The sequence below is a fragment of the Mesoplodon bidens genome (assembly GCF_964165515.1).
Source record: "Mesoplodon bidens genome assembly, chromosome: X".
In the NCBI taxonomy this organism is placed as follows: domain Eukaryota; kingdom Metazoa; phylum Chordata; class Mammalia; order Artiodactyla; family Ziphiidae; genus Mesoplodon; species Mesoplodon bidens.
Window position 1 is genome coordinate 135971633 of NC_138163.1, and position 23119 is coordinate 135994751.

Sequence of the window (23119 nt, forward strand, 5' to 3'; positions counted from 1 at the left end):
GTTACCATCATCCTTCTAATAGACCAGTGAGGACACTGGCCACTAACCTCAGCTGACTGGACAGCTCCATGAGGCCAGGAGGAACATCTCCAAGCCAACACACCCATGGTGTTGTACCATGTTTGCCTTGCATTAGCCCTTCTGACCCCAAAATGTGGGCTCCAGAGAAGCCAGGTTGAGCAGCAAACACACCCCACTTCCACCAGCTCACCATTCTAACATCCTCTCTCTCACAGTTACCAAGGAACCACCAGGCCTGGCACATGGGCTGTGAAGCCCCCTGGTTTCCCCTGTACCTCCACACAGCAACCTGGGGGTTGGGGAGACAGTGCTGGTGTTTAACAGAATTTCCTGGGGAGCTTTGGCCAAAAAACCTGCCCAGCAATAAGTAATGTGGTGGCTGTGGACACGTGGGTGATGCGGACAGCCATCCCACTCGGCTGGCCCAAAGGGATTCAGCCAGAAAGGGAAGTCTCCAGGCTCCTATTTATCAGCTGGACAACATAAATGAGGAAGCACACTAGCTTGTCCTTTCTCTTGGTGTTTTATTTTTTGTTTTCAAGCATTATACACCTGCCTACTCAGTGAAAAAATTTAGAATCCTACCAGTAACGGGGTGTCCACGGTCTTTTCTCATCAGAAAAAGAACATCATTCTGAGGTCAAGAAAGACGCTATCTAAAACACAACAATCCAAAACCTATAGGACACAGCAAAAGCAGTTCTAAGAGGGACGTTTAGAGCAATACAAGCTTACCTCAGGAAACAAACAACTCAAACAACCTAACCTTATACCTAAAGGAACTACAAAAAGAAACAAAGCCCAAAGTTAGCAGAAGAAAAGAAATCATGAAGACTGGAGCAGAAATAAATGAAATACAGACTAAAAAACCATTAACAAAGATCAAAAAAACTAAAAGCTGATTCTTCGAAAAGGTAAACAAAATTGATAAATCTTTAGCCAGACGCATCAAGAAAAAAAGAGGGCCCCAAATCAATAAAATCAGAAATGAAAAAAGCTATAACTAATACCACAGAAACACAACCTAGAAGAAATGGACAAATTTCTAGGAAAGGACAATCTCCCAAGACCGAAAATAGAAAATAAGGGCTTCCCTGGTGGCACAGTGGTTGAGAGTCCCCCTGCCGATGTAGGGGACACGGGTTCGTGCCCCGGTCCGGGAAGATCCCACATGACGCAGAATGGCTGGGCCCGTGAGCCATGGCCGCTGAGCCTGCACGTCTGGAGCCTGTGCTCCGCAACGAGAGAGGCCACAACAGTGAGAGGCCCGCGTACCGCAAAAAAGAAAAAAAAGAAAGTAGAAAATACGAACAAACCAATTACCAGTAATGAAACTCAATCTAAAATAAATAAATAAATAACTCCCAACAAACAAAAGTCCAGGACCAGATGGCTTCATCTGGTGAACTAATGCCTTTCCTTCTCAAACTATTCTAAAAATTGCAAAGGAAGGAATGCTCTGAACTCATTCTACAGGGCCAGCATCACCCTGATACAAAAACCAGACAGAGATATCACAGAAAAATGAAATTACAGGTCAGTACCACTGATGCACATACATGAAAAGTCCTCAACAAAATATTCGCAAACTGAATCCAAAAAATATATTAAAAGCATCATACACCATGATCAAGCGGAATTTATCCCAGGGATGCAAGGATGGTCCCATATCTACAAATCAACCCATGTGATACACCACATTAACAAATTGAAGGTTGAAAACCATATGATCATCTCAAGAGATGCAGAAAAAGGTTTTGACAAAATTCAGCCTCCATTATGATAACAACGCTCAACAAAGTGGGCACAGAGGGGACGTACCTCAACATAATAAACGCCATCTATGACAAATCCACAGCTAACATCATACTCAACAGTGAAAAGCTGAAGGCATTTCCTCTAAGATCAGGAACAGGACAAGGATGCCCACTCTCACCACTTTTATTCAACATACTTTTGGAAGTTTTAGCCACAGCAATCAAAGAAAAAGCAATAAAAGGAATCCAAACTGGAAAGGAAGAAGTCAAACTGTCACTGCTTGCAGATGACGTTATACTACATAGCAAGTCCCCTACATACGAACCTTCAAGTTGAGAACTTTCAAAGACGGCAACGTGCATTCGCCTGTCCAATCACATAAGTTAGTTCACGTGTCTGGTACATTGTCACGTGCGTGCATCCTCTACAGGTGGCTGTGCTTCTGTGTACTGTACAGTACTGTGCAGAGTACAGTAGTACAGTATCTTTATTTCAAGCTAGATCTGCAAGAGGATGATTTCATTGAACTCCTTGCTGTATAACACGAGGAGCTTACTAATGAAGACCTGATAGAACCGGAGGCCCAGAGAAAGGACAAAGAGGAACAAGAGGAAGAAGAAGTAGCTGAAGAACCAAGGAGATTCACGATGCAGGAAATGGCGAGGGAATTTTCTTTATTTGAGGAGGCACTGTTAGTTTTTGAGGCACAGGACCCGAACATAGAACGGTACACAAAGGCTGCAGCAGCTGTTCAGAATGCAATCTGGTGCTACCGTGTCATCTATGATGAGAAAAAAAGTGCTGCTACCCAGACATCACTGGATCGTTTTTTCAAGAGGGTAGATAGAATTGAATCCAGCAGGGAACCAGCACCTGTGCCATCAACGTCAGGAGTGAGTGGGATTGCAGGTCGCCCTCCGTCTCCTACTGTTGACGATCCTTCAGCTCTACCATCTCCCACCTCCTCTCCCTCCTGCAGTCAGTAACTCTTCTGGCCTGTTCGCTCAATGCCAGCCCCTGTATGCCAGCTGTTGTACTGGACTACTGTACTTTTCAAGGTACTGTACTGTAAGATTAAAAGTTTATTTTTTGTGTTTGTTTATTTTTATGTATTCCTTGTGTGAAAAGTATTATAAACCTATTAAACAGTACAGTACTATATAGCCGACTGTGTTAGTTGGGTACCTAGGCTAACTTTGTTGGACTTAACAAACAAACTGGACTTACAAACGTGCTCTCAGAACAGAACTCGTTCGTATGTAGGGGACTTCCTGTACATAGAAAATCCTAAAGACGCCACCAAAAAACTATTAGAGCTCATCAATGAATTTGGTCAAGTTGTAGGATACAAAATCAATACAAAGAAACGTGTTGCATACTAACAATGAACTATCTGACAGAGAAACTAAGGAAACAATCCCATTTACCACTGCATCAAAAAGAACTAAATACCTAGGAATAAATCTAACCAAGGAGGTAAAAGACCTATACGCAGAAAACTGTATGACACTGATGAAGGAAACTGAAGATGACATACACAGATGGAAATCTATACCGTGTTCATGGACTGGAAGAATACTGTTAAAATGACTACACTACCCAAGGCAATCTACAGATTCAATGCAATCCCTATCAAAACACCAAGGGCATTTTTCACAGAACAAGAATAAATAATTTTAATATTTGCATGGAAACGTGAAAGACCCTGAAGAGCCAAAACAATCTTGAGAAAGAAGAACAGAGCTGGAGGTATCACAATCCCTGACTTCAGACTATACCACAAAGCTACAGTCATCAAACAATATGGTACTGGCGCAACAACAGACACATACAACAATGAAACAGAATAGAGAGCCCAGAAGTAAACCCACACACTTATAGTCTATTAATCCACGACAAAGGAGGCAAGAATATACTGTGAAGAAAAGACAGCCTCTTCAATAAGTGGTGCTGGGAAAACTGGACAGCGACATGTAAAAGAATGAAATTAGAACATCCCTAACACCATACACAAAAATAAACTCAAAATGGATTAAAGACCTAAATTTAAGACCAGAAACCATAAAACTCCTATAGGAAAACATAGGCAGAACACTCTTTGATATAAACTGTAGCAATATGTTTTGGGATCTGTCTCCTAAGACAAAGGAAAGAAAAGCAAAAATACACAAATGGGACCTAATTAAAAGTAAAGGCTTTTTAAAATAATTAATTAATTATGGCTGCTTTGGGTCTTCATTGCTGTGCGCAGGCTTTCTCTAGTTGCAGTGAGTGGGGGCTACTCTTCCTTGCAGTACACGGGCTTCTTATTGTGGTGGCTTCTCTTGTTGTGGAGCACGGGCTCTAGGCACGTGGGCTTCAGCAGTTGTGGCTCGCAGGCTCTAGAGCGTAGGCTCAGTAGTTGTGGCACACAGGCTTAGTTGCTCCACTGCATGTGGGATCTTCCCGGACCAGGGCTCGAACCCGTGTCCCCTGCATTGGCAGGCAGATTCTTAACCACTGTGCCACCAGGGAAGTCCCAAAAATTAAAGGCCTTTTTTTCAGAAGAAAGGAAACCATTGACAAAATGAAAAGACAACCTACTGAATGGGAGAAGATATTTGCAAATGATATGACCAATGAGGGGTTAATATGCAAAATATATAAACAGCCCATCTAACTCAATATCTAAAAAAACAAACCTGATTTAAAAATGTGCAGAAGACCTGAACAGACATTTTTCCAAAGGAGACATATAAATGGCACATGAAAGGATGCTCAACACCACTAATCAGAGAAACGCAAATCAAAACCACAATGAGGTATCACCTCACATCTGCCAGAATGGCCGTCATCAAAAAGACAACAAATAGGGCTTCCCTGGTGGCGCAGTGGTTGAGTCTGCCTGCCGATGCAGGGGACACAGGTTCGTGCCCCGGACCGGGAAGATCCCACATGCCGCGGAGCAGCTAGGCCCGTGAGCCATGGCCGCTGAGCCTGCGTGTCCGGAGCCTGTGCTCCGCAACGGGAGAGGCCACAACAGTGAGAGGCCCGCGTACCACAAAAAAAAAAAAAAAAAAAAAAAAAAAAAAGACAACAAATAACAACTGCTGGTGAGGACGTGGAGAAAAGGGAACACTTGTTCACTATTGGTGGGTATGTAAACTGGTGCAGCCAATGTGGAAAACAGTATGGAGGTTCCTCAAAAAACTAACAATAGGACTACCATATGATCTAGCAATTCCACTCCTGGGTATAGACCCAAAGAAAATGAGAACACTGATTTGAAAAGATACATGCACCCCAATGTTCCTAGCAGCGTTATTTACAAGGAGTCAAGATATGGAAGCAACCTAAATGTCCATCAACAGATGAACAGATTAAGAAGATTGGTGTATATATATATATATATATATACACACACACACACACACACACACGCACACACACACACACACAATGGAATACTGCTCAGCCATAAAAAAGAATGAAATTTTAAAATTTGCATCAACATGCATGGGCCTAGAGGGGTATGATGCTTAATGAACTAAGTCAGACAGAGAAAGACAAATACTGTATGATATCAGTTATATGTGGAATCTAAAAAAACAAACAAATGAATATAACGGAACAGAAGCAGACTCACAGATGTAGAGAACAAATTAGTGGTTCCCAGTGGGGAGAGGGAAGGGTAAAGGGGAAAGGTCGGGGTAGGGGAGGAAGAGGTATAAACTATAAAATAAAGAAGCTACAAGGATATATTGTAGAGCACAGAGAACGGAGCCAATACTTTAGGATACCTTTAAATGGAGTATAAGCTATAGAAATTTTGCATCACTATGTTGTACACCAGAAATGAATAATATTGTAAATTAACTGTACCTCAACAAAAACTAAAATAAAGTGAGAACTGCACCATCACGACAAGGCAGGGAAGTCATGAGTGTGGCAGAAAGTGAAACCAGCTTCCCATCCCGGCGGGAAAGGCGTGCCTACCTGGCGTGGTACTGGCCTGGCCACAAAGGGCAGGAGCTGGTAGAGGGGGATGGAGATGCCGATGTCTCGGGGTGGCTGTCGGAGAACTTGGTGACGTGCCAGGAGTGCGGCCTCCAGCTCAGCTCATTCCTCCTGAAAAAGGATGCAGATGACTCAGGGACTTCACACCAAGGACAACTTCAGGCCAAGAAAGGAGCGAGAGGCAGAAACGATTCCTGTGTGATTTACTGCATTGCCGTCAGGTGCTTCCCATTGCATCTGGGCACCAACGCTCTTTATACAGGTTCGTTCCCGGAGAACATCCCCGGGTGAGAATCACAGGCTCCAGAATGTGAACCAGCCCTTAGGCTTCCAAATTTATTCTAAGTAAGTACATGAATCTTGCCCATGACCCCCGCTGCCCCATCCCCAAGACACAGCAGCATCTTCTGTCTGTCCGGTGTCAGCGCAACTTTGCACAGGCCCTTAGCCTCTTTGAGGAGAAGGCGCTGGGCTGCAGAAAAGCTTGAGCTGGGTCCCGCAGAGTTTTGACTGCATTTATTTATTCACTCACTTAACTAAGTGCACACAGCTACCCTGTAGTTAACGGGGACTGGTGGACACGTATTCCTCTGAGCCTCCCAGAGCGTCCGAAGTCATCTAAGGGTTCCTGTCGTGGGAATCACCACGCCCCAAGACCAATAGGCTCCTGTCCATTCCTGCCAGGGCTTCTGAATGTGGCAGGAGCCTTCCCTGCCCCCCTCCACCGTCCCCACCATCCATGGGTGGCTTATTAGGTTTTTGACCACACCTGCCCAGGTGTGAAAAAGCATGTCCAGGGCTTCCCTGGTAGCGCAGTGGTTGAGAGTCCGCCTGCCGATGCAGGGGACACGGGTTCGTGCCCTGGTCCGGGAAGATCCCACATGCCGCAGAGCGGCTGGGCCCATGAGCCATGGCCGCTGAGCCTGCGCGTCCGGAGCCTGTGCTCCGCAACGGGAGAGGCCACAACAGTGAGAGGCCCGCGTACCGAAAAAAAAAAACAGCATGTCCAATTGGAAATCCCTGCCACCACCGTAGGAAAATCACAGGGCCTCCAGGGGAAAGCTGCTGCATGAGCACACCGCCCATGCTCGCCCCTCCTCCTCCTGCAATTTAAGACGGATCTAACCTCACCAGGGACACTTGACAGCCCAATGGAGATCGGAGAAAGGGTTCAATTGAGCCTCTAAGTACCTGACGGGGATCAAACATTCTTCCAACAGGCAAAAACATTAAAGAATATTATGCAACGACGAATATTAAAGAAAACCCAGAAAGCATTTATAACATAAACCTTCTGATGACTCAGAAATGAGGAAAAATACACGGGTGGCAAAATGTGGAATGGGTTGACTTTTTTTTTTTTTTTTTTTTTGCCGTACGCGGGCCTCTCACTGCTGTGGCCTCTCCCGCTGAGGAGCACAGGCTCCGGACGCGCAGGCTCAGCGGCCATGGCTCACGGGCCCAGCCGCTCCGCGGCATGTGGGATCTTCCCAGACCAGGGCACGAACCTGTGTCCCCTGCATCAGCAGGCGGACTCCCAACCACTGCGCCACCAGGGAAGCCCTGTGTTGACTTTTTGATAGTTTCCCAGGAGCTAAAGCATAAAACAGACAAATTCATCACACCACAGAAGTAAAGGGATTGTAAAACCAATACTGTACCTCATAAAGTTTCTCAAAATCCTCGTAAGGAAGGTTCTGGCCACGTGAATTTCATTTTCAGATGGCGTTTTATGTGCTATAATATCCGTAACGTCTGTCATCTTCCTTTACAGGTAATTAATGAAGGAAACAAACTAGACAAACTGCAGGCAGAGGAAAAAGAGGCTTGGAAAAGAAAACGCCTTACACCCTGTGGTAACATATTTCAACTCTGTAATTGGCATGAGTGGGGAACCAGCTGGTTTACTGGGGCAGTCGTGCCCTTTGAGAAGAGTAAATGTCTCTCCTCTTATTTTAAAGGATAATATACAGGCAGACCTTGGAGATGTTTCGGGTTGGGTTCCAGACCACCACAATAAAGTGAATATTGTAATAAAGCTAGTCACGTGAACTTTTTGGTTTCCCAGTGCATATAAAAGTTATGTTTACACTATACTATAGTCTACCAGGTGTGCAATAGCATTATGCCTTAAAAAGCACAAGGTACATACCTTAATTTTAAAAGACTTTATTGCTGAAAAACACTATTAACCGAGCCCTAGTAACATCAAGGATCACTGATCACCATAACAAATATGATAGTGGAAAAGTCTGAAATAGTGTGAGGATTACCAAAATGTGAGACACAAAGTGAGCCAGTGCTGTTGGAAAAATGCTGCCAACAGACTTGCTTGCCACAGGGTTACTACAACCTTCCATTTGTAAAAAAACAAAACAAAACAAAACACGCAGTATCTGTGAAACACAATTAAGTGAAGCACAACACAGCAAGGTATGTCTGTACACAGATATATGCCTCTACTTCGAGAAGACATAGTCAAAGTTAAGGTACTAATTGGAGCTTTAAAAAAAAAAAAAAAAAAGGAAAACACAGTGAAAAGGGTGGTACCTAGAAGCTCTAAGTGAGGAATCATGGCTCCTGGGGAGACTGAAATTTTCCTACATACGTGGCTCTCATCAGGTCCTCAGACTTTCCTAGAGCACAGTGAACATATCTGGGAATCGAGGAAGGTTCAGGCAGTTTCTGTCTGTCAGCCCCTCTGATGGCTAAAATTGGATTCTTCTGATGAGAGGAGGAGGACATGTGGCTGAGGACTGGTCTCTCCATCACAAGCCCGTGACCACGCTGGGCAGGAAAGCTCTGGGGACCGAACGCTCTGGCGCCACCTAGCGTTCCCAAATGGAACAGAAATGGCAGGGGCCGATTTAAGGCTCTCGTTTCAACAGAGGATGGTGTTTCTTCCCACACAGGATACGCACTCCAGGTGGCTTTAAACCACCCGGGTCCCTGGAAGTCTGGGGCCGTGAGGGGTGCAGCAGGCCAGAGGCTGTGCCAAAACAGGTGGGCAAGATGCCCCGATGTGAGGGCCTCGGAGAACGCGAACCACGTGGTACCTGGTGGTATCTGGTTAGGGGTTAACCGCCCTGCCCCCTCAGGGGGCCACACGTGTCAGAAGGAAACGCACACACAGCAGGTATGCAGCGAACCACACCCGAACCTTCCTCTCCTGGCGGGCGGGACGTCTGCTATGTCTGCTACAGCTGGACCAGCCCCCCACAGACATCAAACAGGAACAGAAGGGAGAGCTGTGAAAGGAACGCCCCGTCCGCAGGCCACGCAGTCAGACACAAGCCGGCTCGGTTGGGGAGACCAGCAAGGACGCCCCTTCCGGGAGGAGGAAGGACGGCCCGGCTCAGCCCAGAGACATCCAAGGCCATGCCTCTGTGCAAGGCAGTGTGGTCCGCGATGCCAGGGAGGAAACGGCCATGACCTGGCCGGGGTGCGGGGGCTGACCCCTCCTGGGCGTGCAGCTGCACAATCCTGCCAGCTCCGGAAACGCAACGGGGCTGAGTCCAAGTCACGCCCACGGGAGACTAACAGTCACCACCATGGTCACCCCAGTGTACAGGGAAGAAATCCTTTTCATTCAAATGGCTACCGCTGCTCAGAAATCTTAAGGAATAGGCATATTGTAGAAAACATGGAACATTTAAAAATTGAAATGCGATTAAGACAGTAAAGGATAACCCGTGATCTGAAGGTGAACGGGGGGTAACATCTCTGCATTTCTGTCCCCCGGCTTCAGACAGCTGAGAGCATCGTGCAGACTTGGCGGGGCCCTTTCTCTCTGCAGCCCGCCTGGTTCGGTGAGCATTCCTCCAGGCCACTGTCGCTCTTCCAAAATGTCATTTTCAATATGGCATAATATTCTTCCACATAAATACTGAAAAGCAATGCTGCTGACTATGAACACCGGGTTTTCTGGCTTCCAAATCCAATTATTCACCCTAATGAGGGTTCTCTGAAACCTCTCCCACGAGGTGCACACCAAAATTAATCTAAATTTACTTCTATTTTCAAAAATAATTTTTTATGCTAGGTAGTCTTTTTTTTTTTTTTTTTTGAAAGGAAGGGGTTTAGATCACCAATATAAAAAATGCTAGGATACCAATGAAAATTAAGAATGGATCTAGATACAGAAAATTCATCCTTAAAAAGGAAGTATTAAAATAAGGGCTTCAATGAAATGTTTCTCATTCAGAGAAACAGCAGAATGCCCTCAAAAAAAAAAAAAAAATCACGTGAACGCCGGGTTATTTTCCTAACCCTTCCCAGCGCAGCCAACAGGCACTGCCTCAGAAAATAAATGCAGTCCGCGTGTGGTCCCCACGAGCGCGGGTGGGGGGCTGAAAGTACCAGGCCTGCAGGCTGGGAAGCCAACGGGAAGGGCCTGGCGGGACACCGGGACGGGGGCACCACAGGGTGTGTTGGCTGCAGGCGACACTGGCGATGGGAACAGTCCTCGGGGAAAATAAAACCAACAGTGATGCTTGGGGCATCTTAGAAGCAAGCGTCAAGAGGGGGCGGCAGTGGGGAGGGGCCTTCCAGATAAAAGGCAGGCTGGAAAATTCCTCAAATGCTCCCCAGTGAGTCCTGCGGGTGACCGGGGTGGGTTCCCGGCAAGGAGCCCCCAGAGCTTAGGGAGGGAGGGTGTGCGGAGGCCCCGAGGGACAGGCCCACAGCGGGGACAGGCCCTTGAGATACTGGGCTGGAGGAGGGCGACAACTGCAAACACCCTTTTTATTCTTTAAAAGTGAAACAAACACATAAAAACAACCACCCTACAGACACAAAATGAAGCCTGCCCCGAGCTGCTGCTTCCTTCCCGTGCCGGTCAAGCCTCTAGAGGACAGATGCTGACCGGCCTCTCCCTCTCCAGGGCTGTCTCTACCTTCTATCACACCAGTCTCCCTGCAACTCAGCTCTGGCAGCTCCTGCCCTCACCCCACCACCCTCAGCTGCTCCCAATTGCCACGGAGTGAAGCCCACACCCCCACCCCGCCCCGCCGCGATACTGTGATCTGCTCCCCGGGCCAGGCGGCACTGGCATCGCCGGGGCACAGCCTGTGCCGGGACGGCTGTGTTTGCACAAGCCCTCAAGGGCATTCAGAGGCGAGCTCAGGTCTGAGACCCGCCGCTCTAGCCCCGAGCTACCCTTCCTCCCTTCCCCCATCCGCTCTGCCAGCCTCTCTAGGAGGTCCCGGCATCACTGACTTAGGTCCACGTCTGTGTCTCAAACCTGGCTCAGCCTTCAAAGCACAGCCTGACTGCTGAGCTCGGCTCCGGCCTGACTTCCTTCTGCCAGAGGCACCACTTGTGAGAGCTTTTCCCGTCCATGCCCATCAGCCCCCTCCGCTGCCAGCGCCCCGAGGGCAGGACCTATGGGTATGACTTCAGCCGCCTGGCTGGAGCGCTTCCAACGTACATTACGTGAACGAACAAAAACAGAGGTCAGACCACGCTGTGAATGGCGGAGTTCTTTTCCCCGGCGCTGATTTGACAACACGATGCTGTGGGTGGTGACATCACACTTGATAAAATGGGATAAGAGTCCAGGAGCTCCTGCCTTTATACGCGAGGAGAAAGAGGTAAAGAGGAAAATTCCCAAATGACCTAAATAGCTGAAACTGATACAAGACATCAAAGCTGCATTTTAAACCAATGCCAGGGCCGAGTAACAGCATTCACACGGGATAAAAGCATCAGGGTTCCGCCCCACGAGGCCGGGGCACCCCTTATCTGTCTCCCAGCAAGGGCAAGTGCACGCCTGTCTCGGCCTCTGGTGTTCCCCGGGTGCATTAGCAGGAAGGACCGCGGAGAACTGTCACACAATGAACTCAGGCAGAACTGGAGCAGACCCACGTGGCTTGGCTAGTTTTCCGTTAAGTTTTGCACAGGGGGGTGAGGGGCACTATCTCACCCAGCACTACCAGTACTAAAAACGCTTTGTCCAAACCACCCGAGGTCACGGTGCTTGTCCCCAGTTTTCAGAAAGGCACCGATGCAGCTTCTTGGCTACATTTAAACAGAATGGATTTTTCGGTAAAGACACCCCAGACACTCAAATGTGCGACCATTAACATAACTAAGTACAAGTATACGTAAGAGTATAGAAACAAAATTACGTGCAACATCCTCTGCCTGCCTTAATACATTAGAAACCATCAGCGTTTCCAAATTAAATTATATCAACATCACTTGCATGCCTTCTAATGAAAAACAAAATCATAACTGTTTACCACTCTCTACTTGGCTTAGAATATGAAACATCTCACCTAGAGATTCAACTGATTCAGTTGGTTAAGCCATACACTAAATCTACATCTGAATAGAAGCAACCTTTCCCCAAATAAAACAATTCTGCTCTATGTGGCTTTTTTTTTTCCCTTCTGATTTTATTTCATAAAAACAAGAGTGGCAAACAGCCCAAACGAGTCGGCGTCTGTCCAGGATAAACCTCTGGGTCTACTCTGTTTTAAGAAGAAAATAAGCACAGCAGCAAACAGCCACAATCCCGCAAATGCTCAAAACAGACACTTTTCTCCTGAAATTTGAACGATCAATCTCAGACCACCCTCCAAAAGCAACACCCACCAGCATCCCCAGGAAGACACACACCCTCTATGGGAACATAGTTTCTGCCCCAGGAAGAGCTCTTGGGAGGGGGCGGGGGAGGGGGGAGAAAGGAGAGGAAGTGGGGAGGAGGGAAAAGCAGGAAGGATACAGCCTGCTGACGTCCTATCCATCCCTGTCCTCTTGCTGCTTCAGGAACACCTGTGCTCATCAATGCTGGGGCCACGCACAGAGCCACCTGCCCTAGGCCAGCTCCAAGCAGCCAGCAGCAGAGGGGAGCCCGGCACGACACCGGCTTGGTGCAGAACTCACCGCAACTCAGGGACGTCCGGAAACCCACGCACGTGGCAACAAACTTGGTCCTAGCAGGCACGGGTGCCGTCCCTAGACCAGACACCTCCTTTCTTCAGATGTGTCGCCACGCCACCCCATGTGGCCATCCCTTACGGCCTCCTGCAGCGAACCTCCATCCTTGGGTGTTAATCTCCTCCTGAAGGCAAGCTTAGCGGACGTAAGCAGAATCACGGAAGGGTTTAAGGCCTCCGGCAAAGAGGCAGGAAACATGCGTCAACCCTATGCATAATGTGGCTCTGGCATAAAAACTGCTCGCAGCAGTGGACGGCTCAAGAGTGACACGCACGATGAAGTGGCAGGCGAAGTTCGCTGTAAACAGGACTAATATTACCATATACATGTGGAAGAAAGACCAAAAGAGTCATTACAAGCTCTACAATATAATTCACGGCCTGACCGTTAAGAGACATTTTCCCTACGGTGTTTGAAATTCCAAGTATGTTTTAGGTGCTGAACGTATGGTAACAACTTCCCTGTGAACGGAGGACAGTGGATGGTATCCCGGTGCTGTGCACACAGAGCTTTTAGTGAGCATTTTACAGCATCGGACGGCAACAGCCTTAACCCAGCACCGGGCGAGAAGCGTCCCCTACTTCAGCACATCTCCCACAGCAAGGGGCTTACCGACGCCTGCGTTAATCAGGAAAAGGCCTCGAGTGACCCAGTTTCGGGTCTTAACCTTTTCCAAGCACATTTGCTTAAGCCAGTGGTATGAGCACTGTGGCCGCCCAGCAAAAGAGCCCGTGGCCCTCAGGGGAATACCAGCGCCCACATCCATCCCACACCTGCCCGTCAGGATCTCCAGGGAGGGGCCGACACCGGGGAAGAAAGTGCAGGCGACAAGTACACAGAGAGACAGACACAGAAGAGGTTACCACATCCTCCCCCACTTTCCTGCGAGCAGCACTTCCTTGGCCAAACAAAGAGGGAAGGACAAAGTGCCTGGGAGGCACGGCCAGGCTGCCCCTGCTGGTGCCCGGTTCCTCTGACTCCCAGGCAGATGCCAGGATACCACCTGGACATCTCAAAGGAGAACATGTGTGCACCCGGTGGGGCTTCCTGTTACCCTGCTTTGTTTCCAGCCGACACAACTCTGGGAGGAAGGCAGTGCTGGCTCTCACCTGTTTGGGAAAGAAACGTGGCTGGGGAGAGACACTGATCTGGGTCCTTGTCCCCTAAGGCATCGCGCTCTCCCAGTCCTGGCTTCTAAACGATGACAAGATACGCGGTGCCCATGCCCCGTGAAACCAGACGCCACCGCCTCGTGAAGTCAGCTCGCCGCCACCCTTGCCTGGCCGCCGGGTGCCCTGCTCGCAGCACAGGCTGAAGCAAGCCAAGCACACCCAGCAGCTGTCACCAGCGAGAGGGCGTCAGGATGTGATCCACGATGCCCACGTCATTCACAAAACCACGGGTATGTGTTTTACACCGAGGCGCGTACACACCTCTTCCCAGAACCTCCGAGAAAAACCAAGCCCGCACTGGCCACTCTCGCCCTCAGGACCCTAAGCTGTTTCCAATCTTCGTCAGAAAAGCCACCCTTTCTTAAGGTGCCTGGGCTGGGCAGGCAGTTGAGGGTTTGGGCAGCTCATTTATCATTTGGTGATCCTCAGGTAGGGCAACATTTGGTATTGATGTGTTGGTGGCTCAGTCTATGAATTAACTACAGAGTGCCTTCAGAAACTAACCCCCCCCTTTTTCTAAGAGTATATGATCCAGGGCTTCCCTGGTGGCGCAGTGGTTAAGAATCCGCCTGCCAATGCAGGGGACGTGGGTTCAAGCCCTGGTCCGGGAACATCCCACGTGCCGCGGAGCAACTAAGCCCGTGAGCCACAACTACCGAGCCTGAGCTCTAGAACCCGCGAGCCACAACTACTGAGCCCGCGCACCTAGAGCCTGTGCTCCACAACAAGAGAAGCCACCACAATGAGAAGCCCGTGCACCGCAACAAAGAGTAGCCCCAGTTCGCTGCAACTAGAGAAAACCCACGCGCAGCAACAAAGACCCAATGCAGCCATAAATAAATAAATAAATAAATAAATAAATAAATGATAAATGATATATATATATATATATATAGTACATGATCCATTTTGGAGTTCTACATACAACACTAGTTAGAAAATGCTAACTAATCTCTGAGATACAAGTCAGATTAGCGGTTGCCTAGGGATAAAGAAACACAAGAATGGTGAGATTTAGATTTAGATAGAGAAGAAAACGTCACTGATTTAAGAGAAATCATGTTAAAAGAACTCACTGGTGCCTTTGTAATAAGGAAATAGTAAGTTAGTACGGAGTTTTTGTTTGTTTGTTTGTTTTTGCAGTATGCGGGCCTCTCACTGCTGTGGCCTCTCCCATTGCGGAGCACAGGCTCCGGACGCGCAGGCTCAGCGGCCATGGCTCACGGGCCCAGCCGCTCCGCGGCATGTGGGATCTTCCTGGACCGGGGCACGAACCCGTGTCCACTGCATTGGCAGGCGGACTCTCAACCACTGCGCCACCAGGGGAGCCCTAGTATGGAGTTTTAAAAGTCCTTATTATGTGCATTTTTAGTACTTACAACAGTAATTCACCATGTGCCCGACGACAGCAACAGATCCTAGTATTAACTAATTAACCATTTTGTAGAATTTTATTCATATTTCTAGGCAAAACCACCGTTTCAGACTTTTCTAACAGGCAAAAATAATACCCACACACAGTATTAAAATTTAATTCAAAATTACCTTTAAAAAATTTAAAAACACCTAAGTTTGTTTTTAAAAATGTGCTTGAAAAAAAAAAACACTTCGACCAACTGCTTGGTTTGGTCTTATATTGGGTTATATGTGTTCCTTAGAATATTAAGCTCTATGTAAACTAGATAATCATTCTGCATACCCCTCACTTAAAGGGAAACCAGGTATGCGGATTACAAAAGTGGGATTCTATACCAGGGCTCCCATCAACGCTTCAGAGCCAAAGTTTGATCCATCTCCCCACAAGTCTGTTGGATACGCAGTCACTCCACCGCGAACGGGCCGGGCCCCCAAGCCTTCTCTGTCCTACCCCCAGTTCTCATGGTGTGTACTCCAAACAGAACTCACATCATCCGGTTTTTAGATCCTTAACTATGTTCCTTGAATTCAAAAAAGAAAGCTTCTGAACACATGGAATGATGCCCAACCTCGGTCATAATGACAGGAATGCCCATTTCAACAATAAATGCATCTGTCACCAATCACATCCACAAACCCAACAGAAACAAACTTCACAATGCACGGCACTTTCTGCCTCAAAACCTCCCACGCTAGGAATGGATCAGGGCGGCCTATACGCACACATGTATGTGGCTCATGTACAAAAAGCATCACACCGCAGCACTGTCTGCTGTACGCCGAAAGCACCACAAATGTCCGCACACAGAGGACCTGCTAGACACACAGCAGAGTATCCAGACCGTGGAGCCGCACGGGGTCAGGAGAAACCTTGACTTGGAGCACTCAACCTGGACCAAGCCCCATTTTCATGTGTAACACATAAGTAGGTACCTGTTTCTAAAAGGAAACCTAAGAGATTAGTACTGACATGGCCGCTCTCTGGAGCGGCAAAACGGGTGGAGGAGAGGGGTTGGGAGAAAGGCTGACGTGTCCCCCCCAATTCCCGTTCCAAAGTGAATGTTTCCCCACGCCCACGTGTGACTCTGAGTACTCACAAATGCGGCATAAAAAGTCACTCTTGGAGTAATTGTAGCCGGCATTCCAACACCCACCCCTTAGGGTGAGCCTGTCTTGATCACAGAGCAATAAGCAGAGCCTCCTGGGGGCACCGCCCAGAACAGGGCACAGCTCACCGCCTCCTGGGGACCAAACCTCCTGCTGAGTCCTGTGCACACATCACACGGAACCCCAAAGGCCTCTCCTCTTTAAAAGTGCAACGAGGGCTTCCCTGGTGGCGCAGTGGTTGAGAGTCCGCCTGCCGATGCAGGGGACACGGGTTCGTGCCCCGGTCCGGGAGGATCCCACATGCCGCGGAGTGGCTAGGCCCGTGAGCCATGGCCGCTGAGCCTGCGCGTCCGGAGCCTGTGCTCCGCAACGGGAGAGGCCACAACAGTGAGAGGCCCGCGTACCACCAAAAAAAAAAAAAAAAAAAAAGTGCAACGAGCTCGACATTTTTATCATCAGAGAAGTAATACACTTAGACTGTGCACTTAATGGATAAGATGGTAAGTTTTGTTATGTGTATTTTACAATTAAAAATTAAAACTTTTTTTCATGGGGCCTATACAGTTCTATAACTACTTGTATGTGTTCCACTCAACTGGACTTTGAGGGGCATCTTTCCATGTCAGGAAATACTGACACCATTTTTTTTTTTTTTTTTTTTTTTTGAGGTACGCGGGCCTCTCACTGTCGTGGCCTCTCCCGTTGTGGAGCACAGGCTCCGGACGCGCAGGCTCAGCGGCCATGGCCCACGGGCCCAGCCGCTCCGCGGCATGTGGGATCCTCCCGGACCGGAGCACGAACCCGTGTCCCCTGCATCGGCAGGCGGACTCTCAACCACTGCGCCACCAGGGAAGCCCTGACACCATTTTTTTTCCATAAATTTATTTTATTTATTTACTTTTGGCTGTGTTGGGTCTACATCGCTGCGCGCGGGCTTTCTCAGTCCCCTCTGCGGTGCGCAGGCCTCTCACTGCGGTGGCCTCTCCCGTTGCAAAGCACGGGCTCCAGGCGTGCAGGCTTCAGTAGGTGTGGCTTGCGGGCTCTAGTGTGCAGGCTCAATAGCTGTGGCGCACGGGCTTAGTTGCTCCGCAGCATGTGGGATCTTCCCGGACCAGGGCTCGAACCCATGTCCCTTGCATAGGCAGGCGGATGGATTCTTAACAACTGTGCCACCAGGGAAGCCCGCTGACACCACTTTTTAATTTTGTAATAGCACTTGTATTCTTTTTAAAAACTTTTATTGATGTATAGATTTATAATGTGTTCATTTCTGCTGTACAGCAGAGACTCAGTTATACACATATATATATATATTTTTTTTTCATATTTTATTCCATTACGGCCTGTCACAGGATGTTGACTAGAGTTCCCTGTGCTCTACAGTAGGACCTTGTTGTTTACCCATTCTATATATAATAGTTTGCATCTGCTAATCCCCCCCTCCGAATCCATCCCTCCCCCACCCCCCACCCCCCTTTGGCAACCACCAGTCTGTGTTCTGTATCTGGGAGTCTGTTTCTGTTTCGTAGATAAGTTCATTTGGCTGACAGCATTTATAACAGCAGCACTCTGCAGTATGGATGGTCCCTAATTCACTTCAGTCATTTCCTTTGGCTGAATATCTAGGATCCAAGAAATGAAATTCTGAGTCCAAAATAGGCCTTTTGACACATGTTGCCAAACCACTCACCAGAAAGTCTCATCAGCATTACATCAAATAAGCACTTGTTTCCCTGCATCTCAGCACCAATGGGCACTGCTATTCCATTAGATCTCGGCCAGCTGGAGAATCAAAACCTAGTTTGTAAGTAAACTTGTCGATCCCTAGTTAAACGTCTTTTTAAACACTTGTTTCCTATGTGCATTTCTCATATTAGGAACTGCCTATGAGCGTCTTTCATCCAACTTTCCACTGGGGTGCAAATTCCCTCCTTTATAGCTGTCATTACTAAACCAACTTTATTACACACCTGCTTTTTTTTTTTTTGGACCCTAGAATAAGATCTGACATTGACCAACATTTTACTTTCACCTTGTGAGATGCAACCGGTGTAAATACTCATGCAGCCTGATTCCGTCCCCCAGGATGTGTCGCTGGCTCGGTTTTATTTCCTGCTGCCTGCCCTGGGCTGGCCGATGTCCCACTGACAGGTTTTACTGAACGAGCACCTCAGTGTCAGCGTCCCCATCAGGCCCTCCAATGACGCCCGTCCCGGTGCAGTTCAAATCAATTCGATTCAGCAAGTCCAAGCCCTTCATTTGCCCTTGCGCATCGGGCACTGCGCTAAGAAGCTGCAAACTGGCGAGACAGTTTGCTCACCGCGTCAACGAAGCCAGCGCTCTCCCCGTGGGGGAGACGGACAGCAAGCCAACGAGCCGTCTGTGTGTTCTGGGGGCTCGGGCAGCCCCGCAACGGAGACATTTCAGGTGGTGGTTTATAACCGCTGTCTCCCCTGTGTGGGTCAAGTGTCCCTCACCATCACCAGCGCTCCACCAAGCCTAACGGCATCCTGCGAGAACTTCACACGTCCTGCCTTAGGAGGCTTAATAAGGCGACCTCAAAGAAATTATACACCATGATGGCACCCGTCATGTCCCTTGCTCCCCCAGAAGGCTCCAAAATGGTCATTCTGAGACTTCAGTTTTCTGATTTACAAGGAGGACAGCCTATTCCACTGAGAAATGAGGCTGCTACATTAATGTGGCAAAGTGAAATTTTTTCCTTCTTCGTTTCTGAACCCCCTCCTTGGATGCTCTTTTGATCCCCCAAAAATAAATACATAAAAAGTCCACAGGGATATGTCTTCAAGTCTGTACTAAAAACTGAAGGCCTTGAGTCAATTTACTTTGTAAAATATACAGCCAGGTTTCCCTGGTGGCGCAGTGGTTAAGAATCCGCCTGTCAATGCAGGGGACACGGGTTCGAGCCCTGGTCCGGGAAGATCCCACATGCCGTGGAGCAACTAAGCCTGTGCGCCACAGCTACTGAGCCTGTGATCTAGGGCCCACGACCCACAACTGCTGAAGCCTGTGTGCCACAACTACTGAAGCCCACGTGCCTAGGGTCCATGCTCCGCAGCAAGAGAAGCCACCACAGTGAGAAGCCCATGCACCGCAACGAAGAGCAGCCCCCGCTCGCCGCAACTAGAGAAAGCCCGCGCACAGCAACAGACCCAATGCAACCAAAAATAAACAATAAATAAATAAATAAACATTTAAAAAATAAAATAAAATTTACAGCCAACCTTGGAAAGACTGCACTAATTCTGCTAAAAGGGGCACGTCAACACTTTACTGTGAATTAGCCAACCGTAAAACACAAGGTCGAGAATTATTTCTGTATGAAACCAGTCACTGGAATTCCCTGGCGGTCCAGTGGTTAAGACTTAGCACTTCCACTTCAGGGGGCACAGGTTCGATTCCTAGTCCCTGGCTGGGGAACTAAGATTCCCACAAGCTGTGCAGCGTGGCCAAAAGAAAAAAAAAAAAGTCACAAAACACCTCCATGCTGCCCAGTAGTATCGTTCTAGTGCCTGTGTGTAAAAGCATCACGTGCCCAACTTCATTTTCTGACTCCTTCAAATCATCCCAACTTCTATCCACAATCTCCTTTCTTGGAATATGCACTTGCTCCCCTCAGACCTCAGCACAGCACTGGAAACACCTGCTAGCTGAGCTGTAAGTCTATATGCATCACATTATTTTAGCATAAAACCCCAAAACCTGGTAGCCTGCCACCTTGTGTAAAACACAGGCAATAACATTTCATCATTTGGAGCATAAGCAGTTTCCTCACTGCCAGAAAATCACCTACATATTGCCAAGAATAAGATTTAAGTATTCAAGATCACTTAAATCAAAATTAACAGTCAACAGTAATAAAAGAAGAAATCTTTTAAGAACCTACTGTATAGCACAGGGAACTCTACTCAATACTTTGTAGGGACTTCCCTGGTAGTCCAGGGGGCAAGACTGCTCGCTCCCAGTGCAGGGGGCCTGGGTTCGGTCTCTGGTTGGGGAACTAGATCCTGAATGCACGCCACAACCAGAAGTCCACATGCCGCAACTAAAGATGCCACGTGCTGCAATGAAGACCCTGAGTGCCACAACTAAGACCCAGCACAGCCAAGATAAGTAACTATTGAAAACAACAACAACAACAACAACTTTGTAATGACCTACATGGGAATAGAATCTAAAAGAGTGGACATCTGTATATGTATAGCTGATTCATTTTGCTGTATAGCAGAAACTAACAAAACATTGTAAATCAATTATACTCCAATAAAAATTAATTTTAAAAAAAGAAGGAATCTTTAAAATTTTTGATGTTGGATTCATCCTTGGCCAAGAGATAGATTCCTAAGTGTACATGCATGTACACGTACACACACACATGCGCGCGCGACTTAAGTCCAAATCACGATCGCCACAGTGACACAGCGCAGCCAACAGACTCCAGGTTTCACTGTCCCGCTCATCTCTGTTTGTAAACAAGGCACGAGGCCCAGGTCTTACCTTTTTACCACCAGCTTCAGGGTCTTATGCGACCCCTTCACCAGGCAAATCGCCTCCTGTCTAAACCCCGACAGACTGATGTCATTGATGCCAACGATCTCATCTCCGGCCAGCAACTTGTCCACTGCCGCGGCTTTGCTTCCTTCTTCGATCTGCAACACAGAAGTGTGTCCCGTGAGCCTCCCGAACAAGCAAACAAGCCTCCAGGACTCAGCCAGGAATACAACATGCCCGTGACACATGCCACCCACAGGTTTTCTCAGACTGGCTTCAGGACAACCCAGGGGTGAAGGAACGCACCTGGGCCCTGATTCCCAGCGGGAGACCAGGGATGCATCCCTCACCTGGTCTGCCTCCACAAGGTCTACCATTCATGGAGGGGCGGGAAAGCGCACGAGCTCTCAGAAACACACCAGAAATAACAGAGCCAGAAATACCCATTCACTTTCTGGATCTCCTTCCTCCAAAAACTGATGATGGATTTTTTATTATTATTATTTACTAGTTATTTCTCATAGATTAATCCTGCACCTAGTTACTTCCGTAACAGCTGTATTTAGATGTAATTCAGAGAGCACACAATTCACCCATATAAAGATAAATGAATGGCTTGTTAGTATATTCACAGAGTTGTCCAGCCATCACCACCACCCACTTTAGAACGGTTTCCTAACCCCAGAAGAAACCTCGTTCGCGCCTGTCAGTGGTCACTTCCTGATGTTTCCACCCCCTGGCAACCATGCATCTGCTCTCGGCGTCTAGGGTTTGCCTATTCTGGACATTTCATATAAACAAAATCATACAATAGGTGGCCTTTTGTGTCCGGCTTCTTTCACTCGGGTTTTCAAGGTGCATCCATGACGTAGCCTGTGTCAGAGCTTCATTCGTTTTTATGGCTGAAGCAAACTCCATCGTATGGACCGACTACATTTTATTTATCCGTTCATCGGTGATGGGTACTGAAGCTGTTTTTACTTTTTGGCTATTAATGCTGCTGTGAGCACTGGTGTACAAGTTTGTGCTTATGCGTGCATCTTCATTTCCCTTGGGTGTACACCTAGGAGTAGAATGGCAGGGTCGTACGGTAGCTATGGTGAACATTGTGAGGACCTGCCAGACTGCCTTCTAAAGCAGCTGCACCGTTTTACGTTCTGCATCGTAGGGCTCCAATTTCTCCACACCCTTGCTGACACTTAGTATCTGATTCCTTTCATTACAGTCCTAGATTATTACACCATGCTGGGTATGTAAAATAGTCCCTATGCAGTGTTAAACACATCTGTATGAATGTGTATTGCCTCACTCCTTAAAAGCATTTTATGATTTTTATCCTGAGGAATCTTAATCTTTAAATCCTCACCCTCGTCTTCCCTATACAGTAATAATCCAACTCAGCATCAAATAGTCCATCAATTAACCAACCTGTTTTCTGTACTAGTGCTTGGCAAACTGTGGCCCATGAGTCAAATCCAGCCAGCTGCCTTTTGTTTGTTTTTTTTTGTAAATAAAATTTTACTGGAATACAACCAGAGCTATTTGTTTATACACTGCTATGGGAGAGAAGAGAATAGTCTGACCCACAAAGCCAAAAATATTTACTACTTGGCTTGTTATTAAAAAAAAGTTGCCAACCCCCGTTTCACACCAAAAAGCCATTATTTTTACAAACTGCTAGGAAACCTAGTGAAAAAGATGCATGCTTATAGGCACAGAGGTGTACGGGTCTGGAAGTTCGCTGCTCTGACCGTTTGCCAGGGCTAACCTAAAAGTCCGTCCCGAACCTCACAAAGCACTAAAACCGTAAATGTTTCTCCTCTGGTAGTTACAGAGCTGGAAACGAAGCAACTTACAGGCTCAGCTCTGAAACCATGTGGTAGTTTCCTAAAGTCTCCGCCTGAACCCAAGGACGGCTGAACTTTTCCTAGGTTAATAAAGCAAGTATTCATTGCAAGTCAACAGCATGAACAAAATGAGCACTCCTAACTAAAATACGAAGCAAACCATTCAGTTAACAACCGGTTTCAAAGTCTAGACAATTTTTATCCCCACATAATAACAGATCGTCAATAAGTTTCCACCCCACCAAGATTACACACTCAGCCACATGTAGCCAAGGTGAAGGCTACGTGGTGGAGAGTTTCCGTTTTGGCACGTCCCGGGTGGGAGGCCAAGGGGCCGTCCGGGCGGAG

General features: G+C 47.7%; 1 protein-coding gene across 5 annotated transcripts in view; it reads right to left on the reverse strand.

Moving 5' to 3' along the window:
* Window positions 1-23119, reverse strand: part of LOC308609228 (protein Shroom2-like) — a 141252-nt gene that overhangs the window by 56700 nt on the left and 61433 nt on the right. For 4 of the 5 annotated variants that reach the window (XM_081222861.1, XM_081222860.1, XM_081222858.1 and 1 more), the window contains exons 2-3: window positions 20931-21082; window positions 5755-5886 (exon numbers count right to left, since the gene is read on the reverse strand). In XM_081222861.1, coding sequence (XP_081078987.1) covers window positions 5755-5886; window positions 20931-21082 — 284 coding nt within the window. The remainder of the gene's footprint in view (window positions 1-5754; window positions 5887-20930; window positions 21083-23119) is intronic. The other variant, XM_081222859.1, reaches the window with a different exon arrangement.